Raw genomic sequence first — 16443 nt, forward strand, 5'->3', positions numbered from 1 at the left:
ATTAAATTAACTCAGCAAGACTGAATTTGAGGCAATTAGAGATGTGAGACACCCCTTGCTAGACTGATTGCACTGTGCTTGTGTTTTAAACAGGCGAAATGTCCATTTTCCCACAGCTATGAGAGGTCTGTTATCAAAGTCTGTGAAGCATTGCACTGCAGGAGCATTAGATTGATACTTCTAAAATTGAGGAAGATTGAATTAAAGCAAAGAGTTTGATAGTTTGGACTCCCTGTAGGAAACATCCTGCATTTCTCCCAGATAGCAATATTCAACCTGAAATCTTTTGTTTCAGATTTGTATTCTTTAACTTATCAGATTCCTTCTCTACAGCTCCCAGAGTGGCTGCTATCTCAGTCTGTTTATGAAATACATAACCCTTCAGATGACACTTTCTTTCAGTCCAGTTTTCTCATCCTCCCAGAAAGTGTGTTCCACCCCTGTAATTCATTCTGCTCCCCATGACATCCCAATAAACTAAGAGAAACTGCATGTCTCATTCAATTCTCTCAGATTTTGTTGTATAAGGAATAGGTGAGCACAGGTTACAGTTTTTCCCATTCTAGTTTATATCCTTTTTTTTTAAGGAAAAAAAAAAATACAAACTACTTGAAAGATTTTACCCACCTCTGTGCTGTTGCTGTTGCCAAAATCTCCATCAGCGCAAGAATCTCTCACAGGGAGTTTGAACTTTCCTTTAATCTAATCCATTTAGAAAATGACTCACAATCTATTGAATAAAGTGGAGAAAATTGATATCTTTTCATTAAGCTGACAAAGTCTTTTTCACTTCTGACATCTGTGAAATGTGTTCTCTATTTAAATTTTATTTATATCAATCTTCGCTGGTGGAAACGAGATTAAAACGGAATGCTCTGTACTTACAGGGAAAACTTTCCCATCCTGCAATGAGTGTCATACTGGCTTTGAAAATGAGCTGCTTATTCCTTGCAGGAACACGATACCTATGACCAGGAGGAAGCACAATCTAATATCTCCATTCCTTTGTATTCTATTTCTGTATAAACAAAACGTGCCCACTTTATCACAGGCAAAAAGAGAGCTGCTGTGGCTTTATAATGGCAACTGCAGAAGCAATTTTGGAACATTTTAATACATAGCATGTTCCCTCTAAACTGTTGAAAAATGCATTGTGATACTTTGCTCTGTTTTCATATTTCAGGGTATTCCATAAACATGAATTAAAGTTATCTGTTACTCTGTGAGGATGGTCTTATTGTTACATAGTTAAATATAATGTCTTTATACTTTTTGCCATATAGACTCTGTCATATTGTTAAAGCAATTTCCTAAATACAAATGCAGAAAAGTTAAGGAGAATTTTATCTGCAAAACAAAAAAAAAAAAAAGAATTTGCATTTTCTCTACTGGCAGGAGTAGCAAAAATGACAGAAGCAATTGCCTGTGAGTGTCTGGGCTGTGTGTGCACATCTTCTTTGTCCATTTCCTGTTAATCACCTGTAAAACAGCTTTGAGGAACTGAGTAGCTTCAGTTTAATGCAAGAACTTGGAAGACTGAGAAATGTGAAACATAATAAATTCAGGGGTTTCAATTCAAGGGCATCTTTAATCAAATGGATTGTGTATTTTTTCCAAACTTTGACTCGAGAAGAGGCTGATTGAACAGTTAATGTTTCCACATTGTTTTTATCTTTTAGGTATAGATATATGAAGGTATTCTGTGCATTTCCACTACCCCTTAAGAGAATATTTTGATACTGAAATTCAAGGGGAAAACTTTTCCCCAGCCAGGTGCCTTCATGCATCAAAACTTTGCATTCTAGATGATGCACAAGAGCAAATCAGAGCACGGTCACTACCCTTGTGCAACCTCCAAAGGTTCTCATGAACTTTGAAGGCTGAATCCAACCTAAAACTGGCAGTGCCCTGCAGCTTTGTGCTCCCTAAGGCTTTGGGAATTACATTTGGGAACAAATGTATTTTAAAATGCAATAGAATTGTGTAAACATGAGAAAATATAAGCTATTCTATTGCTTTTTCCCTGTATTCTATCTGATCCTCAGATTTCTTATTTGTAGTTTATTTGTTTGCAGCCCATGATTTGCAAATGCCATTTTAACCAAATGCTTTTTATGTGTGTTAATCCGTGCAGAGTAAATACATCAAAAGTTAAATATTTTGATCAAAATTATTCCATGGATTTGCAAACAAAGATTTTAGAAAAGTATGATTTAGGCTGAAAAAGAAACCTCAATAATTTCCTGAAGAAAGTTGCTTTTGTCCCCAGCTCCATTGGTGGTATGTTAAGAGTTAAATATTCTTATAAAAGAGACATTTTCTTGAAAATGGTTCAGATATATGCCATCACTTTTTTAACCTAGAAGGTCATGGAGAAAAAAAAAACTAAAAGCACTGAAACAAAACACAAGCAAAGCAGGAATAGTCTAAGCTCTTCTGTTCCACATCCTTTTCCTTTCCCCATGGCAGAGGGATCTGTCTCAGTCATTTCAGCCTTGCATGGAGAAACTCCTGTGCTTCATGTATTCCCCAGACAGTGAGAAGAACACGATGAGAAGCACTCCAGAATGCCACAGGTGTCTAATTCAGCGTGATGTGAGCACTCACAGCCTGTGCTGCCTGGTGATTAGCAGGGATCTCTCATTCTCACCCAGGATGAGTGGCTGGGGTCACTGAGAAGCTCAGGTTCCTCAGGATCTGGGAGTTCTTGAATAAAAACCACCCTGAGGGGGAGCATCTTAATTTGAGCAATTTGACCCAACTGGTTCAGCTCATCTCCAAGTGACATAACCTAAACATAGAGAAGCTGAATCCTTTCCCTGGGGAAGGTTTCTCTCCTCCTCCTACAGGTGGGCCCAATCTCAAATGCTGCAAACTGTGATTCATTTTGAAGTGTTTTCCTCCCTCTTTGAACAGAGCTGGAGGTGTAAAACTTTGAAATCAAGTAGAACTCAAAGGAACAGCAGAACCCAAGAAAGACAACTGGTCCTAAAGATTAAAGGGGTCTTTATAGAAGAGAAGGCCTACAAATATGAGATTCAAAGAAAGTAATTTTCTCTGGGTTTTGGATGTCCCTGCCATGGTATGGGGCTGAGGACTAGACCACAGTGAGCTTTGTAGTGCTTCAGACTTAAAAAGGATTTTGCCTACATGCAAATTAGAGACAAAGAGGAGCTTTTCATCTGCAAATTTCCCCCATTTGTTCCCCCCATTATAAAAGAAGCCTGGTCTTCAGCTCAGGTGAGGGTGCTCACTGATGGCACTTGGCTGTGAGTGCACTGTGATTATAAATCAATAATAACATGTATGTAAACACCAAAACCTATACAGCACTACATGAATCAGCTGCTGTTAAACTTCAGCACTGACTCTGCATTTGATTATTTTTCAAGGTCAAGATCTGAATACTTGGGCTGTATTTAACAGCATTAAAAAGTAGTGAGATCATTTTAATTGCTATGAGCAGCATTGCTTCCCCATGCTGCTTCTCAGTCTGTATTCTCCTCACTTCTCTGTTCTGCATGGTAAACTCTCCAGGCCAGGGCGTTCAGGTTTGTGGGGTTCAGCACCTTGCACTGTAGGATCCTTCTCTGTGGCTGTTTAATGCTACAGCACTGCTCCTGGTAAATAATCATGATCATCACTTTTGGTTCCATGGCACAGGATTCTTCTCACACATCCTGAGGATGCTCTGCTCTGATGATTGCTGTGCAGGCCAGTATTTAGCAGGACATGGTTTTTCAGTTTGCCCACTGCACAGTCTATTATTAGAACACAGAATCAGCCCTCTTGCCTTTTCATGCACAGCAAAGAGAGAGATCTTTTTTTTCCTGCTGTTAGCAGCATTAATGCTACCCTTCTGAAACAGGTGTGTGAGTGGCATCATTAAACTGCCTTGCCAGCACAGGTGTAAAGGGCTTTTTTTGTATTTTGTATATATGGAGAAATTATATATTATATTAAAAGAATCAGATATAAGCTGTGGGAAGAACCAGGAAAGACAACACTGAGAGCTATATGATCATTATAGGGCCTCTCAAACTGAAATATTCCATTCAATTTTATATTTAAGATTTTAATTATAAGCTCTGTAATGTCCTTAAATCAATGCATGCACAACAGGGCATTTTCCAGAGCTGAATGGCAGTCAGCTGGTGTGTACATATAAATATATATATCTATATATATATAATGTATAAGGTAGACAGCTGCTTCAAAGGTATTTTGTGAGGGATGATATGAATGGGTTAAGCATGTCTCTTTGAGTGACTGTGCAGAAAGCTTTGACAGGCTTCCTGAGTGCAACCATGAAATTAATTTTGCCAGAGAAAGCAAGCCACAGAAAGAGCCACTCATGAGCCAACTCGTCACACTTGCAAGGTTAGCTAAAGTTTATCAAAATCCCCAGACAAAAAATGTCATTAAGATACAGCTAAGGATATAGTCAGATACCAATTCCCAGGCAAGAAACTTCATTAAGGTACATTCAAGGTTGTAAACATATGTGCCAATTAAATTCAAACAACTGGGTCCAAACACTGCCATTATTTACAATGTTAAATATTTGGAAATTAAAAGTTACTTTTAGAGATAATGTTTTCTATAAAATTCATAATTGTGCTTCTGCTGTCGTTCAGGGTTACCTTACCCTCTGTTTCTATTGTGGTGCTCCCTGTGATGGCATGTTGGGAAAGCCAAAAGTCTCCATGGCTTCAAATAAATCTGAACAGATTTTTGGCAAAAAAAAAAATCCAGCTGTAGGTCTTGAAAGCAAAGCAGACACGTGGAGTCCACTGAACCACAAGTCCTAAAGACCTGGGGGATATTCTGAGGACAATCTCTTCAGACTTGCCTGGTTCTTGTACATGTCTGTGAAAATCAGATGGGCAGTCAGGGAGGGGGGCTGTTAGGATGGATGGTCCCTTGGTCTGCAGCAGAATTGCTGCCATCACAGCATTCCCTGCAGCCACAGCACAGGAGCAGACAAGATCTCCTGTGTGAGAAGGCTGTGGCAAGCAGTGCACTGTCTTAGGCAATATAGGATGCCAAACAAGTAATTAAATGTGAAATCCTTACAGCTAAACTCCAGTTGAAGGGACACTCTGCCTTTTAACCGCAGTGTTAGACCCTTGAGATATTATTTAATTAGATTTGGTCATTGTAACACAGTTGTGAACATTGTCTTTTCTCTTTTAGCTTCTATAGTGATTGGGAAGTGGTGGTGTGAGATGGAGCCCTGCCTAGAAGGAGAGGAATGTAAGACATTGCCTGATAATTCTGGATGGATGTGTGCAACTGGCAATAAAATCAAGACCACCAGAGTAAGTCTCCTTTCTGTCTGCACCCAGGAGCTCTTAACAGGAAAGGGGATCACTCATGACTGCTCACCCGTGTCTTTCCATCATCATGCCTGCTGTAAAAGCCTTAAAGAGCCCTGTCATGATCACCAGTGCTTCTGGCCATAACTGGGTGAAAATTCAGATGGATCAGGCTGGTCAGCTGGGTCCAGGCTTGGCAATCAGCAGGCTGCAGCTGCTGTCACTTTCTTACAGAGATTGTCACCTCAAAATACCCCTAATGCACATCCCTGGGTCCCTTTCTGGTGGCTAAAGGGAGGGACATCAACTCAGAGGGATCTGCTGGATCCTGTATCCATTCCTTGGCTGTTCCAGGCCACATCTGGATTAGCACATCTGTACAAGTGCTTTGGAGCAGAGGACTCACAGGTCTCACTTCAGAGCAGCTCCAGCCACATGAATTCATCAGTGACAGGCTCTTGAGATGCTGCAGGTTCAGGTAGCACAGGCCAGCAGGTGACAACAGCTTTCACCACACTGTGCCAGGAGCCGGCAGAGGGAGGGTGTGAATGAGCTGCCCAAACTCCCACTATGGGATTACCTTGGGAATAAAAGTGTTTTTCAGAAATAGACTCTAGCTTTTCTTTAGCATTGTGTGATTGTTTCACAACCATTGTCTTTAAACTGTCACCTATACCTGTATTTAAAAATTTTAATTAACTAATTTTCGTATCACAATTGAATTTTTTTTCCAAGAAAATTACATGGTTGTCAACTCAAAATGTTTTTATAAATATATAGATTTTCATTTTCTCTGAATTGGAAAATGGCTTTTGAAATCTGCTAAATTAAAAAGAGTGAATTTTCAAGATTTTTTTCCTGTTTGATAAGAAATTCTACGCACTTGTGCCCAGCTGCAAATCCACAGGAATGTGCAGCATAGTGTTGTGATTTCCTGACTTTTTCCTTTCTCCCCAATCCTAACTCCAGTCATTTTTCATGTTTTCTAGGCCTCCTGTTGAAGGAGGAGATTTTACCCTAATTGATCCCCATGACACCTGAATCCTTTTCTTTCCCTCCACAGGACCTACCCCAGGATGAATTATTTGTATTGCAATCCTCATTTCTGGAGCAGAGCCTTCTGCCACACCAACACATTAAATTATCAGGAAACCTACTGATTTAGGAGGTTTTCTTTGTAGGAAGCAGCAAGTGGCCCCCAAAACAAGATCCATGTGATCTCTTTGTCAGCTCCCAGAGAAAAGGAGGAAGGATGGAGGGAACTGGGAATCCCTGACTCAGTTTCTTTCTGCAGTGCTGTTCCTGCAGATCTCTCTGTGCCCACACCTGATCTCTTCCACTGCAGCACCACTGGAAGGCTGTTCCTAATAAATATGCCTTGCAGTGAAATTAAAAAATCCCAGGCCACAAACTCACTGCATGTCGATTCCAGTGAGGAAAGTGGGGAGTTAAAATGGAAGAAAGTGATGCAGAAGAACTCAGAAGCAGCATGAAGTATCTTATACAATAATTCAGCCCTTCTGCAATCTGTCTACAAGTTATATAATTGAGGAATTGCATTTTCTTTCTTCAGTGAAGCTGTCCTTCCCTTAACTCCCCCAGTCCTCATCATATAAACTAGTTTAAGGCAATGGAAGTGATTGCTAGAAATTTAGGAGCTTCATTAATATGCAGATGTATGGTCCAATCTATTCAGTATGCATTATTGTATTTCATTTGAATTAAATACTTGCAGAGTGAGTGCTCATAACTGAAAAAATATTTCTTCATTTACCCACAGGAGTTATTTTAATTAGCTTGTGAGGGGAGTACCTTATGGTGCTGCTTCCAGTAGAATTTTGCTTTGTTGCTTTAAAATATCATTACAGAACCCAATTGACAAAGGCAACATGACATGATGTGCTCAGCAACTGTCTCTTGCATTTTCTAAGGAGAAATTCTACTTCTTAGTCCCTGGAACTTTGCTCCAATCCCTACCACTGCGTCAAATCCAGCAACATAAATATAAAATAATGGAAGCAATCAGATCCTGATTTTTTTCTTTTTTCCTTTGTTTTGCCATTTCAGACAGCAGCAGTGAATGAGATTACAATGTAATCTGCCCTGACCACAGTCCAGGTTCCAAGACTGGGCCATGTGTGTCTAATCTGAGTAGTTAAGGAAGTTAAGAAAGCAGAAGAAAAACGACAAAACAGTCAAGATCTCAGCTCTCTCTGTGGTGATGAGGCAGAAGGCTACAGCCAGTCTCCATAGGCTGTAAACTGTTTTAATGAAGGCTTTTCCTAAATATATTTACATTAGCTGCTGTCCTGACAAGGAGAGCATTCCCATTTATGACTCTTGGGATAAGATACCCATTAGTACATTCTTCCAGACCCACAGTAAATCACATATAAGCATATGTGTATGGTTTTTATATATATATATATATATATATATATATATATATATATATTTCTGAGTACATGTATATACACAATATATATTTTCTAGGGTAGTGCATAACTTCAGTTGGGTCTCACATGGGATTAATATTGATTAGTGTCAGAAGGAGGTGGACAACAGACTCAGTGAAGTCTTTTCCAGCATATTCTTCATTGCTTCCTTTTCATGTATTTATTTCTGTGTTTGGCCCTTTACCATAGATCACTAATTAAGTTTTTAAAGCCAAAGTTCTAAAGCTCACAGCTTCCTTAAATTGATTTGTTTTCTATTGATGGTCAGGCAGGTGACAAACACTGGAAAGAAATAATATTGTCATTCCATGTTTGGAGCACTTTCAATGTTCATTTAGCCCCTCATCATTCCTTTTTCTTTTTTAAATTTATTTAAGAACTGTAAGTGCTCTCTTTAAAAATGTGGGGCCCTTAGAGCTGTGCTAGGACCTGCTGGAGATCACCTTGTCACTTCCAGCACAGCAGCTGGCACCAGTGGAAACAGAGGAGCAGCATCTCAGGCTGGATGCTGCTGATATTCTGGAGCATGGAAATTCATGTTGGTCAGCTGGGAATGAGCAGAGGAGCCCAGCTCCAGCCCCTTTCAGGCTGTGCCTTGTGCTGTGGTTTGATCAGTTTTAACCAGCTTTAACAAGCTTTCACCCATCTGAACTGGTTCTGAGCAGTTTGAACTGGTTTTCATAGGTTTGATTTGGTTTGAACTGCTTTAAACTGATTTCTACTATTTTTATCCTGTTTGGACCTGTTTAATCTGGTTTGAACTGGTTTTGATTAGTTTAATCTGGTTTAAACCATTTGATTCAGTTTTATTCAATTTGAACCAGCTGGATCTCATGTAAATCTCTCTTGCTCTAATGTTCACTGCTGTATTTAATCACCTTGTGCTTAGATAATAATCTGTAGCCCTGATCTAATGGCCAAGCCTGACCATGTTCAAGTCAATGTGAGTTCCATTGCTGACCCAGTTGCCTGGCATGGGGCTGAACCCCTCGTGGTGTTCATCTGGGTGAACCACAACAGCAAAAGCCTAACAAAAGCATTTCCTTGAGAGCACTATTTCTGCTGTTGGACAGTTGTTCTAATTTCAGAATCCTAAAAAACTCCAGGCCATTGGTGTTTCCCCTTGCAGCATTAGTGCAGCACTCAGATCAGTTTTGGTGGTGGTCTCAAGGAGGGATGGTTTTGGTCTGTTGCAGGGTGTGAGCAGATGGAGTAGCCCTGCCCTCTGGGGAAATGGGTTGGAGGGGTTCCAAACAAACCTGAAAGGTGGATGGATGCTCCTGCCTGTCACTGGAATCACTCTGGGAAGGGGAGGGTGGAAGGTTGGGGTGAGCACAGCCCCAGACCCAAATCTGTCCTGGCTGGTCCTTCTTGCTTGCAGGGCTCCTACAAGAAACCTTTATAAGGGCATTAGGGGACAGCACAAGGGAGAATGGCTTCAGGCTGACAGACAGGAGGTTTAGATTGGATATTAGGAATGAATTCTTCCCTGTAAGGGTGGTGAGGCACTGGCACAGGGAGCCCAGAGAAGCTGTGGCTGCCTCACCCTTGGAAGTGTCCAAGGCCAGGTTGGATGGGGCTTGGAGCAACCTGGGGCAGTGGAAGGTGTCCCTGCCAAGCCAAGACATTCTGGGATGTCTGGCACCACCAGCCCAGGTGGTTAAAGCACATCCAACCTCTCCCAAGGCAGAGGCAGGATCTTGCTCAGGATCTGTCTCTTGCATACTTTTACACCCCTGCAGTGCTAAAAGACACACACCCCTCTGGTATTGCATTTAAACTCAGCTGTATCAATCAGCCATATACCACAGAGCCTGGGTCTTTCTTTTCCAAAAACTATATTTAAAAAATAACATATTATGCACAACTGACTCTTTCCCATTTTCTCACTGCAGATCCACCCAAGGACTTAACAGAGCGCCCACGTCTGCACGGAGACAGTGAAAGCCCTGCTGATTTATGAGGACAAAGTATTGAAAGTTTAAAACCATCTCAGCATTTCCAAGCCAAATGGATTTCTTATTTGCACTTTGACTGTTTACCAGAAAACAACAGTGGCTTTACTGTGCGAAAGAAAGGATTCGGTGGAAATAATGGCCCTGATTTTTGACAGCTGAAAATAAAAAAATGAAGAAAGTGGTTCCTTTGCTAAAGTTTCTGAGATTGCAAAGTAAAAGCAACAGTATAAGTTTGGATCTACAATTTACTTTATACCAGTTAAAGTATATATATATATAGAAATATATATATATTAATATATGATATTTTGAAATAAAAGCCTCACTCTTCAAGAAATTGAATAGTACCACACTTTGCTGCAGCTGCTGTATTTTTTTTTTTCCTTTTTTGCAATGGTCTGGAAGTTCCCTACCTGTTTGAGAGAGAAATGTGGCAGTGAAGAGGCAAAGCAAACCTGCTGTGGTACAAGGACGCCTAAGAGCTACACGAATCCTACCGATGCAGCATCCAGAGCTTCCTGTTCCCTTCGGCAGAATTTTGAGGGCATTTGTTGTTCCACTTTGTGTTCTGGAGGCTTTTCCCCTTGTGCAATACTAGCATGCTGGCTTTGCTTCATTAACCATACTTGATTGATATATAACGATGATAATTCTATCCTCCTCCAGGAAAATATTTTTAGAGCTGTTAGATATTCCATGAAGAAGAGATGGACAACTACTGAGTGAAGTACAGTATGTATTAAAAGTTTATTTGGCAGAGTTTGGTAGACTGTGAGCTCCCTTCTTATTAAAGATGTACTGTATGTACAATGTCTTCAGACTTTGTATAGCTCCTAGAGACTCCAGTAAAAACTCCAGTAAAAACCCAGTAAGCACCTCCAAAGCTTTGCATTGTTGGCTCAGTAATTCTTTGAAACAACAACAAAGCTACTTCTTTCCAGACTGGCACGTGAGGGGAGTTTTTCATATGGTTTGGTGTTTCAGGAGCCCATTTGCAGTTGGTGAACAGGCACCTCATCTTAAGCCTGCCTCTGTGGACACCTGGCTGTGTGCTCTTACCCCACAGCACACATGGGAGAACTTCCTAAATTTAGGTTTCCCTCATTGCAGGCCTGGCTAACTCTCATTAGAGCATTTGCCACCAGCTAAAAGCATACACAAAAACATTTCCACGGCATAGCAAATGCCCAGCAGTTTGTGGCAAGCACAAACGCTGATCCCTTCACTTTCAGAATAGTTTCCTTCCGTTTATTTTCATTCTGTTTCTTGCTGTGGTGAGTTCAGCTGAGCTGAGATGCTCCTCAGCCAGGATGTGTCCACAGAGACCTTGACCCAGTCACTGCTGAACTCCCAGTTCTGGCTGAGCTGTAGCTGTTCACCAGGCAGTCTGGCCCTGGCATTGCTGAAGATCAAATCTGAGAGCTGAAATGTGTGAGCCTAGTTCACATTCCCAGGCACTTTTGTGAGCAATCCAATTAATTTCAGGGGGTTTATTGGTGTGGAAAAGTGTCTTGCTGTCACGCATAAGCCTGCACAATCTACCCTTCAGTCTGCCTAATGCTACCAAATCAAGGAGGAGTAGGGAATTGTAAAACCAGTTCTGTTCAGTCCAGCTTCATTCCTTTAATATTTCCAATTTCCTTTCAGCCTGCTTACCTGTCTCTCACAGGATGCCTTTGGCCATGCTGGTCACTTTTAATCCACTGCAGAGGAAGTGCTGCACTTCCCATCCTAGATTTGGTTGAAATTCTCCCTCTGAGTTTCTTTCTCCTTCAGGGTAACCACTTCAATCCTGATGCTTCAAGAGGCAGAAATTGTCACTGTAATTACAGTGTAGATTAAAGCAGCTACATGACGTGTCACGCCATATTCCATGCTGGCTTTCCATGCTGATCTTTTCCCAGTGCTCACAGTGGAAATGGATAAGCTGTTTCCAAGTACTTCTATTATCCCCCTTCAAAAATATGAGTGAAGAGTACCCAGGGAAGAAACAGATGACCCAGAAAGTGGTACAATCACTGTCCATGGCATGTTCAAGGCCCCAGTGTGGCACCTGGGTACATGGTTTAGTGGTGAGGATGGCAGTGTGAGGTTAACAGTCGGACTTGATGATCCTAGAGGTCATTTCCTGCATTAAGAGTTCTGGTTCTGTGCACAGGAAGGAGTGTGAGCCTCACCATCACTTGTGAGTGAGGGTGATCCTTGTACATGGGGACCACCCTCCCTGGTGGCTCAGCTGGGCAGGCTGGGTGTTTTCTGGGGACAGCCACGTGCCCAAACCACAGAAGATACCTGGACCCTACTCTGGATTTTAGATGCAGTCTGCCATGGCCATGTGTCCAGTGCCATCATATCTCAGTTCAGAGGGGAACACTGCCTGCCTGCCTGCTTACCCCAAATAAGATCAGCTCCAGGCTCCCCTGCCACTAGTAAAGAGAAACTCCTCCAAAATAACCCCCTGGCATTTCTGATTTTTACTCAAACAGCACTTTATAAACCTCAAGACCCCTTCAAGCACCCCTTGGTGCACTAGGAGATAGACCAGCAGGTAAGTTCCTTCAAAGCCAGGACACGTTATCAGCCTTTTAGCAGCTGGAACTGATGCACACAAAGCCATACAGCCGCCCACAATCACACTGGGGAGCTGTGGAAAATCCAGCAGAAACTGAACTTTGGTTTCCTTATTCCTAGTCTAGTGATACTCCATTAGAGGAGCCCCAAACAAACCCATGTGTGGCCTCTGGTACCCTTTGCCAAAGCCCCAGGTACCAGCACTGGGAGGTTTTTACCCCACGGCAGAGCTGCTGCCGTGGCTCATCCTGTGAGCAGATAACGCTGCTGTGCTGCGCCTGTGGAACACGCCTGTTGAGATGGGGAAATATTAGACTTGCTAAAATGTCAGAAGGAAATGTTGTCATTACCACAGGAAAAGTTTCTTTGAGATGTTTATGAATTTTTCTTTGCCAGTAGGCAGCCTCAAATGCCACCCCACCAAATTCAGTAAACAGCTGCGTCTCTTTGAAGTTGCCGCAGAAATCTGCTCGTGAAGTGCGGCATCGAGAAATTGCTGTTTTAATTAAAATGTTTTAGAGGGCAATTAAGGCCTTTGCAAAAATAATGACTGATAGAACGTGAAGTCCAATTAAGAGTTAGATGCAGCTAACCTTTGTTGTTTCAGGGAACCAAGTTGAAAACAATAATGAAAAAGAATTCAACAAGCCTAGAGTCACAAATATTCTGCATTTCAGGGATATTCAGCTGATATTCAGTATCAATACAGGATATTCAGTAGCAGAGTGTGCAGCAGGAAGATGTCAGAGCTACTTACCCTGGCCAATGGAGAGCAGATGTGTTTCAGTGGTGGAGTGAATGGTCCTCATATCCTCATGGGAAAGTGACAGTCATGCCATTCTCTGCATAATGTTAAAAGGTATTTCTGTTGATAGAGGAAAAAATGAGAGTTCATGCTTTTTGGCAGAAGTCTAGACAGAGACGCTTCAGGAAATTAAAAAAAAAAAAAAAGAATATTTGTAAATGCATCAAAGATAAATTTAGATTTATGTCAGTGTTTCTTCAGATGTGTGAAATCAAGTTCTGTAAATCTAAAATGTACAAGTTGGAAAAAAATACCAAAAAAAGAGGTAGCTACCATCTGCCTATTAATTCAGAAAACTTAGATTATGTGCTTCTGTCCAAAAATCTCTGGTAATAAAAGGCGCAGTGTGGTATGACTTGATATTGTTTCGAATATACCATATGCTATATAAAAAAAAACAAAACCAAAACCTTGAAGGAAGTCCACTCCTATGGCCAACATCAGGATCAGCATGATGTGCACCCATACCTGGCACTACACAGAGAAAGGACCATGAAAAATTGCTGAAGGTGAAGCAGTTTGTGATGAGTGATGCTCTTATCAGACCCATTGACTGACTATTAGCAGAGTGTGCAGGTACTGTCAGTGGTGTACTGCTGGGATGTTTTCCTGTTATAAAATGATTAGTTACATTCCTAACTCTCCTCATTTGCCACTTCCCTGTTTCACTGGCTGGTCCAAATATAATTACAGATCATAGAGAAGTTGTGGTGGAGATAAACATACTTTGGCTTGGAAAGCACATCCATTTCATCTGAAGGTGGCAGGCTTTGTTTCTTCTTCAAGGGCAGGATGAATACTGTGGCCTAAAATGAGCTTCTCTTTTATCAATACCTCAGTCACATCCCAGTAAGCAGGGTTTAGAGCTTGCCTGACAAAGAAGTGGGTCATGCTTCTTTGCTTGGTATTCTATTTTTTTGTCAGAGAAAAATAGAAACACATTCCACAAATAATCTTTCAGGTAGACAGAAGGAGATGTGTGTACAGGGCAGTTGGTTTCAGGCTGTCAACACTTTTTCTAGTTCACTGGTTTGAATTCAGATCATAGGCCTGACACATATTTATGGTTTCTTCTCTCAGAGGCTCACACAGTCAAAGCACTTCACAAATATTTGTACTTTATAAAACCATGCTGCTCTGAGGAAAGGAACTGAATCCTCTGCTTTCCAGGCAGGAAACTGAAACTCAAAAGAGCTGAGACTTGCCCAGGGTGAAGCTAAAAACCTGCAGCAGACCTGGCAGTAAAACCGAGGGCTCCTGGATTTCAGGTCATCGCTGAGGATGGTTCATCTGTGATTCACATCAGTGAAATTTTGCTGAGAGCAGACCCTGGCTTTGAGCTTGAGTCACAGAGAGCAAAATTAGGGGAACTGCAGTCAAGTGTGGACAATCATGTGCAAGCACCAACTGAGCAGAGCTTGTGCATCTCCCTTCAGCTGGGATTTTCAAACCACTGGTGCTTGGAGGATCCCCCCCAGGTGTACTCCAACACCTCTTGCTCCCACAGGGACACAGTCCTGCCTTAGTTTGGTTTCATGGCTTCATAGTAGAAGCTGCTCTGAGCCTTTCAGATAAGAGCAGAGATAGAAAATGGTCCTGCTTAACCCTCACAGGCTGAAAAAAATGACCAACAGATCTTCTTTTGGAGGTCAGGATTTTTTGGAGACATCCATCTGAGAGAAAGGCTTTCATGTAAAAGCTGACTTTGAGGGGAGAAAGCCCACTTTGCCTTCCAGCAGAAAAATGGTGAACCAGCCAATGAGGAGCACAAATAATTTGGTCTCACCTGGGAGTGTGAGCACTACTGCCATGGGAGAGGATAGTATGGAGAGCAGCTAAGTCGTGGGAAAAAAATATTTTTGACAAATATTCCTGTGTGGGCACATTTTGCAGATCTTTGCTAAAACTTTTGCCTTTGTTTGATGTATACCTCTAATTCCTAATGCAGAAATGTGCAGAGGTCTTTCCCATCTAACAGACCTGGATATGGCATCTTTTCATCCAACACTCACGGTGGGATTATTTTTTTTCTTTTCCCACCATGAAGCAATATAATCAAATTTGTCTGACCAGAAACAAAATACGTGCTTGAACATCAAGTTACTAACCTGTTTCCCATTATTTCTCATCTGTTTTATTTCTCAGATTACTGTCCTTGATTCAGTTAGAAGTGGGGGCTAGGGGCCCACCTAGATATGAAGCAAACTACCCATAACCTAAAATATTGCTCAGGGGAATATGTAATTTCTTCCTCCCACCTGCCATTCCTCTTCATTTCCTATTTCATTTCACTTTCATTTCATCCCATCCCCTCTCTTTCACACCACTCAATTACATTCATCCATCTCTATTAGCCCTTTATCACCACTGCTGCCCCACAGACTAAAGAAGAGAGCCCTTTTCAGGGAGCTGTCCCCCACAGCAGCAGTGATTTATGTGATCTTCACTCTTTTCCTTTCTCCTGTGTGCTTTGGAAGGCGAGATGCCAATCTGTGCCAGCAGCTCCCTGTGTTTCCCTGCCCAGAGCAGCAATCCCCAGCTCAGGGCCACAGGGTGCCTCTCAGGTGTGCCCTGGCTGCAAAGCAGGTGCTGCTGCTGCTGCTTGATTTGCAGCAGAGGAGTCAAGTGTCAGCTCCTCACCTCCCCTGAACCCGTTCTGTTGGTTGCTTTTCCCAAAGTCTCCTTTGCCTTGACCAGACCCAAGAACTCAGCACGCTGGCTATTGGGGGCTTGCCACCAGTTTTAGCCTCTGCAGGAGGGAAATTTATCACTATTGATTTGATCAGACTTTTTTTTGGACTTGAAATAAAAAGTGAAGGACTGGCCAAGCTGCTGTGAAATGCACAGTGTGGGATCCAAGCACAGGCATAGAGTCTTTGAGATTGGAGAAAACCTCTAAGATTATCTAGTCCAGTCATTAACCCAGCACTGTCAAGTCCAGCACTAAACTGTCTCTGAGCACCACATCTACATGGTTTTGGAACACTTCTAGGGACAGTGATTCCACCATGTCTCTGGGAAGCCTGTGCCAATGCTGTTTCTGAGCTTTTTGTGCTCAGAAAATTACATTTTCTTTCTGATAGACTCTGCTATCTAGATTAGTAGAGCCTTCATGATGTCCCATGTAGAATGGTCCAGAGTTTTTACAGATCTGACCCTAAGTCCCTAAAGCTCTCCTGGTGTCTCACAGACACTGATGTAGAGCAGAGAAACACTTAGGAAATGTAACAGTCTAAAGACAATGGTCTCTGTGTCCTTCTCTGCTTGAAGGGAGTACTCCCTGAAAGTAATTTTGAAATTAAATAGCCTTTCAAGCATTTTGCAACCTGAAGAAC

The 16443-nt window shown here is 41.9% G+C and overlaps 1 protein-coding gene across 1 annotated transcript in view; it reads left to right on the top strand.

The window, feature by feature from the left end:
* The window catches only part of TAFA1 (TAFA chemokine like family member 1), a gene marked incomplete at its 5' end in the record, with an annotated part of 199624 nt that extends 189844 nt beyond the window's left edge, over window positions 1-9780 (top strand). The window contains 2 exons of the mRNA XM_084214433.1: window positions 5197-5321; window positions 9670-9780. Coding sequence (XP_084070559.1) covers window positions 5197-5321; window positions 9670-9687 — 143 coding nt within the window. The 3' untranslated portion in view covers window positions 9688-9780. The remainder of the gene's footprint in view (window positions 1-5196; window positions 5322-9669) is intronic.
* Between the last annotated feature and the right edge of the window lie 6663 nt (window positions 9781-16443).

This window comes from Fringilla coelebs (assembly GCF_963513975.1).
Source record: "Fringilla coelebs genome assembly, chromosome: 13".
Classification (NCBI taxonomy): domain Eukaryota; kingdom Metazoa; phylum Chordata; class Aves; order Passeriformes; family Fringillidae; genus Fringilla; species Fringilla coelebs.